The sequence below is a fragment of the Chenopodium album genome, chromosome 12 (genome assembly GCF_948465745.1).
Source record: "Chenopodium album chromosome 12, dcCheAlbu1.1, whole genome shotgun sequence".
NCBI lineage: Eukaryota > Viridiplantae > Streptophyta > Magnoliopsida > Caryophyllales > Amaranthaceae > Chenopodium > Chenopodium album.
Window position 1 is genome coordinate 54,656,022 of NC_137845.1, and position 14,799 is coordinate 54,670,820.

At 33.1% G+C, this 14,799-nt stretch overlaps 1 protein-coding gene across 6 annotated transcripts; it reads right to left on the bottom strand.

The window, feature by feature from the left end:
- Nucleotides 1–8,598: 8,598 nt before the first annotated feature.
- On the bottom strand, nucleotides 8,599–12,532 carry LOC145570639 (uncharacterized). Of its 6 annotated transcripts, none has more exons than XM_081629770.1 (5): nucleotides 12,362–12,532; nucleotides 10,681–10,718; nucleotides 9,977–10,199; nucleotides 9,763–9,894; nucleotides 8,599–9,170 (listed from the first exon to the last, which is right to left on the bottom strand). In XM_081629770.1, the coding sequence occupies exons 3-5, from the start codon at nucleotides 10,120–10,122 to the stop codon at nucleotides 8,654–8,656; spliced, it is 795 nt and encodes a 264-aa protein (XP_081485896.1). In that variant the 5' UTR covers nucleotides 10,123–10,199; nucleotides 10,681–10,718; nucleotides 12,362–12,532; the 3' UTR covers nucleotides 8,599–8,653. The 6 variants fall into 6 exon arrangements, with proteins under 6 accessions (XP_081485896.1, XP_081485897.1, XP_081485895.1 ...); XM_081629771.1 differs by having other exon boundaries at nucleotides 10,657–10,718; XM_081629769.1 differs by having other exon boundaries at nucleotides 12,358–12,532.
- Between the last annotated feature and the right edge of the window lie 2,267 nt (nucleotides 12,533–14,799).

Sequence of the window (14,799 nt, forward strand, 5' to 3'; positions counted from 1 at the left end):
CAATAAGTTTTGCAATACTCATCAACCAAAGTCAAATCCAATGTCAACCTTTTCCAGAAAACATGCCTCCTCAATCTTCCATTAATTAGCAAACAACAATTATCAAAGGGATACAAATCATACAATCAATGCAAAAACCATAGTTTATAAATCATGTCTAACATTTCATTTCAGATTAACACAAAAATCAACAGTCTTCAAGAAATTAAAGAATTGAGCTTAAACCCTACTAAAAAAAAGTTACATTGAAACTTCTCATATACATCACACTACTCCAAATTCGCCAACAATTTAAAAAACAACATAAAATCATAATCAAACATTAATGAGGGTACTACATTGAATTTACAACTAAATTCCAAAAATAATCAAGAAACTCAGAAATCCCAGATTCATCAAAATCTAAAAACTTGAGCAAAGGATAACGAAATAAAGATACCAACATTGCAGCAAGCAGAGCGACCCACAAACTTTTAACTGATTGCAATTTGACGGCACTTTTCTGGGAAGAAATCGACGGAATTTTGAACTTCTTCGACGCTAATTTACTGATAAATCGGAGGAATTTGGATTTAATAGAGGATTTCTGGGAATAATTTGGGGTATTTTTGAACTTCTTTGGTAGTAATTTACTGAAAAATCGGAGAAATTTGTGTTTAATTTTAGGGTTTGTTGAAGAAAAAGATTGATAATCTGAGCAGAGGAAGAGATGGAAATTTGGGAATTTAAGATTGAGGAGGAGAGAGAAAGGTGACTTGAGTGAGTTACAATTAAGGTTGAAATTGAGAAGAAAATTTTTGGTTTTGATTTTTAATTTCCATGAAATTTTTTGTTGATGAATTTGGTTTTGAGTTTGCAGTTGCTGTTGCATTGTTGCAGTTTCAATAGTTGAGTGAAGTGTGTTGCATTATTATGGTAACGTTCAATAGATGGGTAAAATTGTTTAAAAAAAAAAAAAAAAAAAAAAAAAACTAAAATTTTATTTTTATTTTGGCATTGACAAATGTGGTGCTCTGTTTACAAATTGGTATAAGAGTAAGAGCAAAAAATAAAAAAAAAAAAGGAAAAAAACCATTCACATTGGCTTGATTTTTGATCAATTGATTATCTTTACTTCGTAACAATTAAGTAATTTTTATGCTAACACTGAAACACTTAAAAAATACACCATATTATGAATTGTTTCCTAAATTATCAAAAACAACAACCTAAATCTTACAAGCACCACATATCTTGTAAAAAATCAACACCCTAAATCATACCATCATCAGAATCCCCGTCACTTCGTCATCAGAATCATTATCACTATCATCATCTGAATCATCATCACTAGCGTCAAGGTGAGACAAGTCAAACCGGCAAAATGGGCAAACATGTTTTTTTGAATGAAGCCATCTAAGCACACAAGTCTCATGAAACACATGTTTGCAAGGCAACTTCACAAGAGACTTTGTTATAGCACCAACATCAGTAACCCTAGCAACATTATCATCGACCTTTAGACTTTGTAGACATATACCACACTCTCTTTCTAAGAGCTCACCATTATTACCATCCTCATGATCAATATCAACCCTTTCCAACCCCTTGATTAATGGTATTTCCTCCTCCTCAACATCCTCGTCGTTTCCATGCCTAGTCCACTCCTCGAACTCCTCCTCATTGCAAACTCGTACTTCAGGATCAAAACGAACAATCCCATGATCCCGAAGTTCAATCACACGACCATCAGTTATTAGCTCCATGCTCGTAGCCATGTTCCATATCTTATCGCGTATGTCATTCAACTTTTTCATCAATGGGCTCTTAGGTATGTATTTACTAGAGACATACATACTATAACATAAAGATGCTCTACATGAAGAGCAAAAAGGGTTAAAAGGATGGTCGTAATTAGGTGGTATAGGTATCTTTCTTTTACTCACCAATCGTCGACCGTTTGTACGATAACAAATTATGGGTTCATAATAATATTCAAAGATAAGAATAACTTTGACGATAATTTTCTGGGGTATAGTATCATTATTATCATTGTCATGGTCACAAGAAATCTTGATGCCATATTTTCGTAGCAATTCAAACGACTTATCGACTACAACTCCTTCCATTGTTGTATGATGATCAAGAACTAACAACTGATTTATTTTTAAAAAAAATAATTTGAGAGTTGTACGTACTTCTATTGTGTATATTGTTAAGGGGATTAGAGGAGACCTATATAAAAAATAATTTGAGAGTTGTACGTACTTTACTGTGTATAGAAGAATTTATGAGGAAGCTTATATTAATAAATAAATTACTTACCAAATATATGATCGTAGTTCCTAAATTGCGTTGGATAAAATATGATATGATGTTAATAGTTGAAAGATAAAATTTTTGTGAATTTCTTGAACCAAAAGGCAAGGCAAGAGTGTAATTAATTTAAATTTCCTGTAAAAAAAAGAGAGTAATTAACTGATCATATCTGCTTTTTGTTTCTCCCTTATATTTTATGTTGGGTTTTTGTTAAAATTTCTGTTAATTTTATAGTAGAGAAATTGGGGTGATGCTTCAAAACTACGAGTACCTGTTTTTCTGATAAACTTAGCTTGATTGTTTCTTTGTTTATATTATTATATACTTACCATTGGATCCTTCTGAGATTTCTCTCTTATATCTGTTTTTTTTTTTTTATATATATAAAAAGGTTTATCTTATTTGCATAATATGAGGTCAAAAAAAAAAAAAAATAGAAATCTATGAATGATTTGCCAAATTGGTGCCAAAAAATAAAGAAATTACTAAAATAGTGTTCACTTTAAAATATTTCTCAAAGTAGTGTTCACGTAGGATTGGAAAACTCTAAACCTAATTTTTATCGCTTTGTATTTAAAGTCTAAATAAAAAAAATCATTGGAGTCTCAATACTATTCTCTAAGGGTTTTAATTCACCATTTTTTTTTTTACAAACTTTAATTCACCATTGTTCCAAACATTGATGTTTCATGTTAAATATTTTTTTTGAGAATTTATGTCCATAACATATAAGCTACAAATGGACTGCAACAATCAATTCACTTATTTAAAACAGGGGAAGTATGAAATGTCTAGCTTTGGTCATATTATTGTTAGGGACATCCTTAAGCTAGCTGCTTAGTTTTTTTTTTTTTTTTTTTTTTTTTTTTTTTTTTTTTTTTTTTTTGACAATCAAACTAGCTAGCTGCTTTGTGCTCCTTTATTGATTACTCGCAAGTCAGCAATGAGGGAATGTGGCTGCCCACAAACTTGCTCAAAATAGTAGAAACTATGAGGATTTGAGAGTTTGGGTGGAAGACTATCCTTCTTGTATTAGCTCTCCTATTTTGCTAGCTATTTCTAGTTTAGCTTAATAAAATTCTTGGTTACTAGCTTTGCTATTTTGCTAGATATTTCTAGCTTAGCTTAATAATATTCTTGGTTACTTGCTTTCAAAAAAAAAAATGCTAGAAAATTTTTAAACATTTATATTACTTCATCATATTCATACTCCATAGTGCTTATATCCATTTTTACAATTAATAAAATACAAAAGCATTAACGATGAGGCTTAATGCTAAATAAAATTAAGATATTGTAAGCATTATTTAAAATAAACAATTTAATGTTTGACTTGATAAATATATATCTTATATGCATAAATGAAAGTTTGGCTTGAAGAAATCCTACCTACTGTAATCTCTGATATTCTCCTTGATTAAGGTTTGAGTACCTAATAGAAAAAAAACCCTCTTCGGGTCAAAAAAAAAAAAAAATAAATAAATAATTTGATGGTATTCATATTTATTAGGATTTTATTAGAAAAAAGTTCTCTCAATGATTTTTTAACCATAACCTAGGTTCGTAATTTCCAAACCTACATGGACACTAAATTGAGAAATATTTTTAGGTGAACACTATTCTAGTAATTTCTTTATTTTTCAACACCACATTGGCAAATCGTTCGAAATCTATATCTATAACTATAACTAAAGTAGAAACCGCTTACATCACCACTGCCTATGTGTCAGTTTTTTATTAAAATATTTCCCACCAAAACTATAAGTGACATCATCCTTTTTTTTTCTTTTTCTTTTTTCTTTTCAAGATAAACCTAAAGTTTGGAAAAACTAAATTAATTACACATTTTTATAAAAACTGAATTTTTTTTTACTAAATTGACTAACAACAATATTTTCTTATGGAGAAAAAAATAACTACGTAATTGGTGGTAGGCTATTTCATTTTTCCTTCTTTCCTCTTATATTAACCACTAAACACTAATGCTAGCATTATTTAAGAATTTTATTTTAATTATGAATTTAATTAGAATAATTAACATCATGTCTTCTAATATATATGATCAAATATTTTATTGCTAAAATTGTGCATCGCACGGGACTAACCTAGTATATAATAAAACAGAGGACACTATATGCATAGCTCCACATGTCACCCCGCTATTAAAACTTTTCCCGCCCTTTTCCCCAATTCTATATAAAGCAATTGTCAAAATATATACTCCGTATATTGTTGAAATTATTTATTACCTATAAAAAATCTTACGAATATTTTTTATCTTAAACTATTGCCTACAAAAAATCTTATAAATATTTTTTAAGTGTAACACTTCTTTTTTAGGTAACCTATTTCATTTAAATATTAATATTCTACTTATATATACTCCCCACTCAAACCCACAACTACTTTTTATTATTTATTTTCACCTTACATTTTTACTTTTTAATAAAATATTAACTTCACACAATCGTTACATATAATAATATCCCAAGTATCCCACTTACAACGTTTTATATTTAAGTTAATTAATTTGTTCAAAATATGTGACAATTATCTGTAAAAAAAATCTAATGATTAAAGTATACTCCATAACACTTTTTTTTTTTAAAAAAAACAAAGGTATTTTTTTTCTCTCGTGACACAGATGATATATTGTCAATTCGGGTGTTCGAATCGGGTTCAATAAAATCAGGTCTATTCATAAACTTGAGTCATGATAGCTTGTGATCACCCTTTGATCATTATGCTATATAATTTGTCGGAGAGTTCATATCATATGCCAAATTGGTATTTAAGTGTGGTAGCTTGTGATCAACCTTTGATCATTATGCTATTAGAATATGTAATCAAAAGTGTACAAACCATAATCTTCTTTGATTAATTACATTAATAAACTTGAGAAGACGATAATTGAGTTCGTTCAAATATAGTTTGGGTCATATAGTCATATACAAGTAGTATTAAAGATTTCCCACTTGGTAATTCACACTTGGTAAAAAGATAAAGATCCTTAATAATTTATCGCCAAGTATTAAAACTAATCTACAGTTTTTGACATCCCATCAACATCTTGACTCTGTACTAGACGATCTCAATTGTATTGTTAGGCTTTCATAAGGAGAAGTGAATTGCTATTCACAGCAAAGACATCCACCCTACCACTAGCAAGTAGCAACCCATTTGATCATAGCAGGGGCTAACTTGTCGCCACCATTCCATGCATCTGACCACAACTGCCAGCCACCACCAACACTCCACGCATCACTGCTTTCAGCGTGCCATCACCATGCCGCCTCGCCACCCCCACTAGACCTCTCCTCTCTGCAGCCACCACTACAGCGCCCAAACCAAACCACTAACACGGCTCAACCAAAACCTAAAAACTATCACTGAATGACAGAGATGTTTGTGGATTCCACCCAGGCTTCTGCAATACATTATAAAAAAAAAAGGGAAATTTTTTGAGATCACAAAATTAATGCAAAAAAGTCTTTGACATTCCCTGTACCTTGTGCTTAGAAACTATAATTCATGCCATCACGATAAGACAGGAAGCTCCATTTTGTCAAAGGAGAACAAACTAACTCGTCCATCATCTACATGACCAATTTTGAAAGGAAATCCATTGCTTTGTCTCTCCAGTTCTTTGATATCAGATAGTGAAGGTGGATGGCCACTGAATGACACAATATCAAATTAATTTACATGCATATATTTGGAATTCAAAAACCCCCTACTATATGTATCTAAAAAACAGAGCAGTGCTTCAAATGAGATATTGACCAAAATCAGTACAACGCCGCCATTGCAGAAAGTCAAGAGCATCATTCTATTTGCAATTGACTAGGAGACTGGAGCGTAACATATTTATCATTTATAAGTTTATAACACTATTTCTTGGTTTTTCGTGCATCAAACACACTCTATAATACCACAGTTAGGGCCTGTTCTCATTGACTGAACTGAGCTGAACTAAACTTATTAATTAGTGATTTTTAACTACGGATTAGTGATCTTTGATTATTTATTATTATACATATGTGTATATACAAATATACATATTAAAATATTTAAGAAAAATATACTATATAACTAAAATATTTATGGAAAATATAGTAATAACATGAAACCCCAAAACATTTTAAAAACATATACTATTTAATTAAAAAATAAAATTAGTTTAAGTTGTGTAGTACACTCATTTTGTCAACGAGTTTAACAGTAAAAATGTGTATCAAAAAAATATAATCATTTGAACAATGAATTGTATCAATATTATTATTATTATTATTATTATTATTAAATGTTATTATTAAATATTATTATTATTATTATTATTATTATTATTATAACTATTACTATTATTGTCGTTGTTGTAATAAGAGTTTAAAAGAATGAAATTTGGCTTTATATCATTAGCAATATCATTAGACATAAATTGAACTGAATTGAGCTAAACTGAACTAATTAGAGCTGAACTGAAAATAAACGTATGAGAACAGACCCTTAGATTACTTAATGTCATGCAATCATGCCATGTCAGTTCCTAGCGGAAACTTACATCATAAACATGGTATGACAGCATAATAGCATATGTCAAAAAATAATTATATTCCTCTGATATGATGATATCCCAAATTCTCGGACTGATTTGACCACATGCAATATTTCCTCACGAATTCACGATCCTCACAAATTTGAGATATTGCATGCTTTCTATGTTCTATAACACTCAGGATATAAGTCTCATCTGTTATTTTAGACAAGTGTGTGCTAGGATTTTGCAAAGCTTGACACTTTCTGAAATTTCATTCGACTCAATAAAATTTGCAAAATTTCCAGCTATGAAAAGAAAATAGGATTATTCTCCAGAAGCATTTACCTGGAAGGATAGACAAATGATGGAGTTTTAAGGCGGTTGGCCCTGATGGGGTACCGATAGAGGTGTGGAGGTGTTTGGGTAAGATTGGTATTGATTGGTTAACAAACCTTTTCAACAAGATATGGACGGCTACAAGGATCCCACAAGATTGGAGGAAGAGCACCTTGGTCCCGGTTTATAAAAACAAAGGAGACGCTCAAGATTGTTCTAACTATCGAGGAATTAAGCTTATGAGCCATACTATGAAGTTGTGGGAAAGGGTGATTGAACAAAGGTTGAGGGCATGCACAAGCATTTCAGATAACCAATTTGGTTTTATGCCTGGGAGATCTACTATGGAGGCAATCCATTTGATAAGACAAATGATGGAGTTTTATAGGGTAAAGAAGAAAGATCTTCATATGGTCTTTATTGATTTAGAGAAGGCATATGACAAGGTGCCAAGAGAGATACTTTGGTGGGCAATGTTGAAGAAAGGTATCCCACGAAGGTATGTAGACCTAGTTAAGGATATGTATCGGGATGTGTCAACAAATGTGAGGACATGCGGAGGGTTGACAAAAGATTTCCCTATTACAATCGGATTGCATCAAGGGTCTGCATTAAGCCCTTTTCTTTTTGCAACGGTTCTAGATGAATTAACTAGACCAATTCAAGATGAGGTTCCATGGTGTATGCTGTTCGCAGATGATATCGTTTTGGTGGATGAGACTAAGGATGGGGTTAATGTCAAGTTGGAGCAATGGAGGCAAAGGTTGGAATCTAGAGGGTTTAAGCTAAGTCGGAGTAAGACTGAATATTTGGTATGTCGTTTTGGCACTCAGAGGGGGACAAGCAATGAAGTGGTGAGTTTGGATGGAAAGGATTTGACCATGAGTGAATGTTTTAAGTACCTAGGGTCGATCATCCAGAAGAATGGTGACATTGATCAAGACGTGACCCACAGGATTAAGTCAGGGTGGCTTAAATGGAGAGCGGCCACGGGAGTGTTATGCGACCGCAGCATTCCCTTAAAGTTGAAGGGAAAATTCTACAGGACTGCCATAAGACCAGTGTTGCTCTATGGTACAGAATGTTGGGCTTCTAAGAAAGAGCATATTAAAAAGATGGAGGTTACGGAAATGCGCATGTTAAGGTGGATGTGTGGAAACACTTTAAGAGATAGAATCAGAAATGAGGTTATTCGCAAGAAAGTAGGTGTGGCGGACATTGTAGATAAATTAAGGGAAAATCGTCTGCGTTGGTTTGGACATGTAAGACGGAGACCCGAGGGTGCACCGGTGCGAAGAGTGGAAGAGTGGGACCATGGAGGGATTAAACGAGGAAGAGGGAGACCAAAGATGACTTGGTTGGAAGGAGTGAGGAAGGATATGAAGTGCATGGATTTACGTGAGGATGAAGTTTTGGATCGTAAGGGATGGAGGAGAAAGATTTATGTTGATGACTACACGGAATAATCAAATTTGGTTCATGTTAGCCGACCCCACTTTTGGGATTAAGGCTTTGATTGATTGATTGATTGATTGATTGATAGACAACAAAATTTGGATCTCCAGGACATGTCTTCTTGAACTGGCTGTTTGGAAGATAAACTTCGTAAACAGGTAAATGGACAACAAATCTTGATTTTTCAGAAAATGTCATCTTAACACTATTTAGAAGATCATCTTCAGAATAAGGACCTGCTTCCTTAAGTTGCAAATTTTTCAATGATTGAACAATGGAAGTCCCAGCAACTAGAATTTGTGTTGCATTATCATTTTCGGATGTATTATCAGGAACCAGTGTGCAACTCTTTACGCTCTTCAGGCTCCATGGAGTGCCAAGCCTCCCTACAATGTAGCCAAGAGACTTAAGATGCTGATATATTTTGAAACCTTCCCAACTGCAACCAATCTTGTCTTCTTCAACTTTCGGATAGATCTCTCTTAAAGAAAGTGCAGTATTTTTATCATCAACAAGAAGCAATGCCCCTATTTGTACTAAAAACCTATCATATTGAACACTTAATCAGAGACTAAAACAGATAAAGGTAAACATCTTTAATGTGGACAATTCCATAAATATCTGATGTGTCGATAGCTTTTCCAAAACATCAGCTGGATAAAATTTATCAGAAAAAAAAACTAAGCTTATTGAGATGACTCGTCCAAAAAGTAGTTTCATTATGTTTCAGTGACTGCAAAAGAGCTCCTTTTAGTACAATTCAAGGCATTCTAATAAAAGAAGCTTGCCAACGTTGATCTAAACAAATCATTGATTAACAATAAGATTCGATAATAAACAGTTAGCAGAGTACACATGGTACTCAGTCTCAGACCAGAAAAATCTACCTTAAATCATCGACAAACTTCAGTTGTCAGAGGGGCTAAGATCATTTAGCAAAACAATCTCATAGAATAAAAGGCAACAAATCAAAAGGCATGCACAAAATCCACTTGGCATTTGGCAAAGCAGTGAAAAAAAAAAGAAAAAAGAAAAAAAGGTATGCATCATATTGATTCCTTGCAGCATCATTCTTAAGGTAAGGGAGATACAACGATAAAAAAGACAGGGCCAAAAAAGGTCACCAGATAACTTACAGAGTCTCTTCAATTGAAAGATATATCTTGCCATTACGATTAATCCCCATCGATTTCAACAAATTGCCCTTGTGTTTCATGATCTCAGCCATATCCATTTCATCATTCCAACAAGCCTTAAAGACAACACTCCTGCAATAGAAAGATCACATGCTGCTTAGTCATTGTGAGTTTATTCAAAATTCCCCAACTTTTGCATATTGGAATACATAACCTGAATTGCAATTTGGTTTGGGAGCCTGCTTCACTGTACAATTCATCATCTGCAGAATCCTGTGAAGAGAACTCAGAATCACTCAATCCATCTATAGAAGTTGACAGCTCCTCTGCCTCCAATATACCATCCATAGAAGTGTTCATCACTGATGTTGCAGGTACCAGTAATCTACTTCATATCAGAAGGGTCTTCCAAATCAGATCATAGATTTTTTTTCCTCCTACAGATTAGCATGTTAAGATAGAAATGAGCACAACAAAATGAGAACATATTCATGTTTAAAGTTATAAACCTTAAACTTCAGTTGTAATGGACCTAGAAAATCCTATGGGAGATCAACAATGAACACAAAATTAATCCACAAGGTAACATTCAGGCAAACGACTTTACGTAGCAGTTGTCCATAAAGACATCTCATATTTGAAATCAATTTTAACTCATAATCTTTTGAACATGAGAACCACCAAATTTTTTGAATAATATGTTATAACATTTCACAAATATCTTAACAACTACTACGGCAATAAGCTGAATTCACAGCTAATAAACCAAACATACAGATGCGATCACTATAAGCACAAGAGCACAGTGATACCACATAATGTTCCATCCTAAAATCAAACCAATTATTGGCTTAAGGCCTTAAGCACAGAGTGGAAGTGAGGGTTAGGGATTACAGTAAATTCTGAGGCAATCCTCACCAAAAACTTGACTGCATCATCGGAAAACCAAAAGGAAACTGAAACAAAAAACACTAGCATTAGTAGTTTGGATGTTTTCGTTGGCTCTACCAATTTCAACCATGAAGTAAGATTACCAACAATTTGTCGACCATAAATAGGCAGTGATATGAAACAGAAATATAGAGTCAAAAACCTTGAATAAAAGAGCATTGAGCCTTAATAAAATTATGTCTGACATTTGGCGGCAGATAAAACCTCAACTTTGCTTACACAAGAATATAGAAGTTTAGTATGCAAAAGTTTTCAATGGTGGCCTTGTATGTTTGGAAGACACACAAGTCATAAGGTGACATAACGATAAACTGATCATAATCTGCAGAGATTCCTTTTTCTGCTTTCTATCATGCTGGAAGAGTATCATTATGTTTGCTCCCAAACTCATCATTATGGTCAGAAAATCAGAAAAGATGAACAGCAAAACAGATAATTCCTCCAACATACACGACTACTAAAGGTACGGTTTGAAGCTGCAAACGCGAAAAGTCTTGGCTATTACGAAGAACGGAAGCTGTGTGGTAGGCCAAAATGAAGGCAGAGGAGATAGGCAATCACAAACCATGCTAGCATAAGGAGGTAGAGATGGCTTAAGTGTCACTGTGGTGGTACAATTGGTGAAGAAGCATTGGCGCAAAAGACAACTCTTGAGTTTTGAGGAAGATCCTCAGCTATTCGGCTTGTAGTATCATACGAAGTAGTTTCCATATTGTACTCAGTAATGCAGGCTGATTCAGATATTGTGTCATAGTATATTTTAATGTATTCTTGACTAAGTCCTAATTTTGAAGAAAGCAATGTCTAACCCAATGCCTAACTAACTGGGCAGTGGCCAATTTCTATGATAGGATGTGGCTCACTGGTATCAAAACTCGATCATGTAAACTCGGATTCTCGGAATTAAACCATCAAACACTACCCCTACCCAAAGGTGATGCAAAGGAATACTCCATATCAGTAATTTTAGCAATATTCATCAACCTAAGAAGTCAAAATATTGATCTTTTTCAGAAAACCTGCCTCAATCTTCCATTAAAATCCTCACTTTAAGTTCATGTTTCCAGTTAAATTGCAACAACAATTGTCAATGGATACAAATCATACAATCAATGCAAAAACCAAAGTTTAAAAATCATGTACTTCCCCCGTTTTTATTTTATTGCACCATTAGGACCTTTACACTATTTACTTAATCTTCTTTGACCATCATTTGTGATTTATACATTAGGAAAAATATAGTCATGTGGGATCTAGCTAGATTCGTATCGAACTCTACTTTTCAAACATCAAATTTTTATAATTTTTACAAAAGTATAATTGAAGATATTGATAGCTAAAGTAATGCATTGACAAGCGTAAAATCCCTTATGGTGCAATAAAAAAAGAACGGAGGAAGTATAACATTTCATATCAGATTAACAAAAAAAATCAACAGTCTTTAAGAAATTGAGCTTAAATCCTACTCGAAAATGTTACATTGAAACTTCTCACAATTAAAGAACAGCACCAAATCATAATTAAACACTACTGAGAATACTACACTGGGTTTATAACATAATTCCAAAAATTATCAAGAAACTCAGAAATCCCAGATTCATCAAATTTTAAAAACTTGAGCAAAGGATAACGAAATAAAGATACCAACATTGCAGCAAGCCAAGCGACCCACAAACTTCTAACTGGTTGCGATTTGACGGCACTTTTCTGGGAAGAAATCGACGGTATTTTGAACTTCTTCGGCACTAATGTACTGAAAATTCGGAGGAATTTGGAATTAATTTAGGATTTCTGGGAATAATTTTGGGTAATTCTGAACTTCTTTTGTTGATGAATTAGATTAGCTCCCGTGCGATACACGGATATAGGGCTGCAAACGATCCGAGTCGAGCCGAGTTTAATTTGTCTGTTCGAGCTAAGTTTGATAAGAACTATTCATGTTCGAACTATCTCGAGCTTGCACGAGCTTTTAAAAATCTTATTCGAGCTGGGCTCATTAAGAATTTGGCTTGTTCGAGCTTTGTTCACGAACGTACTCGTTTACATTTCGCGTTTAAGTTCGAGCTTGAACGGGTCTAAATCGGGTTGATTAAATAAACGAGCCTTAATTTATCATTTAAAAAAATGATTTTTTTTTTCAAATTTTAACACATCCATTTAATTTTATATAAGATGTTTATATTTTTTCTATAAAAATAGATAATGACGAAGTTTTCATCCTTTTACATGATGAAATAATTAGTACTTTTTACAAATATGTATGAATAAAAGATATATAAATTTTTCAAATTTTAATTGGGCGTGAAAAATCTTATAAATTGACTTAAACGAGTTGTGCATGAACATTACCGAGTCGAACATGTTGTTGTTCGAGCTTTGTTCATTTATTTGACGAGCTTAAGATTTTTGTTCAAGCTTGTTTGTTAGCTTAACAAACGAGTTTTGACCAAGCTTTGACCGAGCTTGTTCGCGAGTAGTTCACAAACGTATCGACTCATTTACACCCCTACGGATATTATAAAAAAAATTATAATTGTATATATTTTTAAGTCAAATTGTCACTCAAAATATATAAAATCTTTGTATCAACATAAATAAAATTGCAAAATTAAAAAAAATAAAAATAAAAATTAAAAAAGTAATGAAAATTAAAAGAGAAAAAAAAATTTAGGCGGGAAAAAATTAAAAGAAAAACTGACACGTGTACAATTTGTAAAAAAAGGATGATGTTAGCAGTGTTATTTTAGTATTAACTAGATTAACCCCGTACGATGCACGGTTTTAAAATAAGTATTGAATTTTAGACTTTTCACAACATGTACTGAAAGAAAATAACTTCTTCATTTTTCCTAACGAATTTCTAATTAAATATGAATCTGCAATTCCCGAAAGTGCATAATTTTCATTTTTAATTAAGAAATTTCAATTAAATTATATTATTAACAATTGTTAACAACTCGTAAATTACTAAATAGCATAATATGTGTAGAAAAATCAAAATTTAAAATTTAAAAATTCAAATAGAATATATTTCAAAGTTATGTTAAATAGGGTAGCTTAAAAAGGAAAAAAAATATGACATCATCCTTGCATTTTGGAGGGAAAAAATTAAATAAAAAAGTGACACGTAAGCAATGATGACATCAACGGTTGTTATTTTAGTATATATATAGATAGATTATAGATTTTGTTTTGAGTTTGCAATTGTTGCATGGTTGCACTTAAATATGGGCATCGTGTCGTGTCGGGCCGTGTCTGGGTGGGGCTCGTACCGGACTGTGCTGTGTCGGCTTCACGGCGAGCCGTGCCATGCCAAATTTTGGCACACCCCAGCCCACGACACGACTCACGAGCCGTGCCGGGCAGCGGGCCAACCCATTTTTTTTTCTTTTTTCATTTTATAAAATATATATGTATATTAAAAAAATCGATATATATATTTTTTTTTTTGAACAACTTAAGTTTATATAAATAATGTTATTAATTTATGTTTATGTTAATGTTAATATTTTTTATTTTTGAACAACTTTAATTTAATTAAGTTTATATAAATAAACTTATTTATCTATTAATTAAATAAGTTTATTTTATTAAATAAGTTTATATAAATAAACTTAATTAAATAAGTTTATATAAATGAAGGTGGGCATGGGCCGTGCCACGTGCCAGGCTGGTGGGCCATGCCGGCGTGTTGACCCACGAGCTTACGACTGTGCCGCCCTCCGTGCCCGTGCTGTGCCCGTACCGGATTTCAATTTTTTTGTTCACGGCACAGGGTGGCCGCCGTGCCGTGCCGATGGTCGTGCCGTGCTGGGCCGTGTCGGAATCGTGCCGAGCCCGTGCCCACCTTTAGTTGCACTTTCAAGTTTCAACAGTTGAGCGAAGTATGTTGCATTATCGTGATTCGTGAACGTTCAATAGACTTATAGATGGGTAAAGAACTAAAAATGTCAAAAAATATTTGTAGCAAGAGAGGCAAGCGAACAGAGCATCAGATTGGATAGTAAATATGAGTCATTTAGGGCTTGTTCTCTTCAGCTTAATTTCATTTCAGTTTGTGTAGCTCCAATCGGTTCTGTTCAGCTC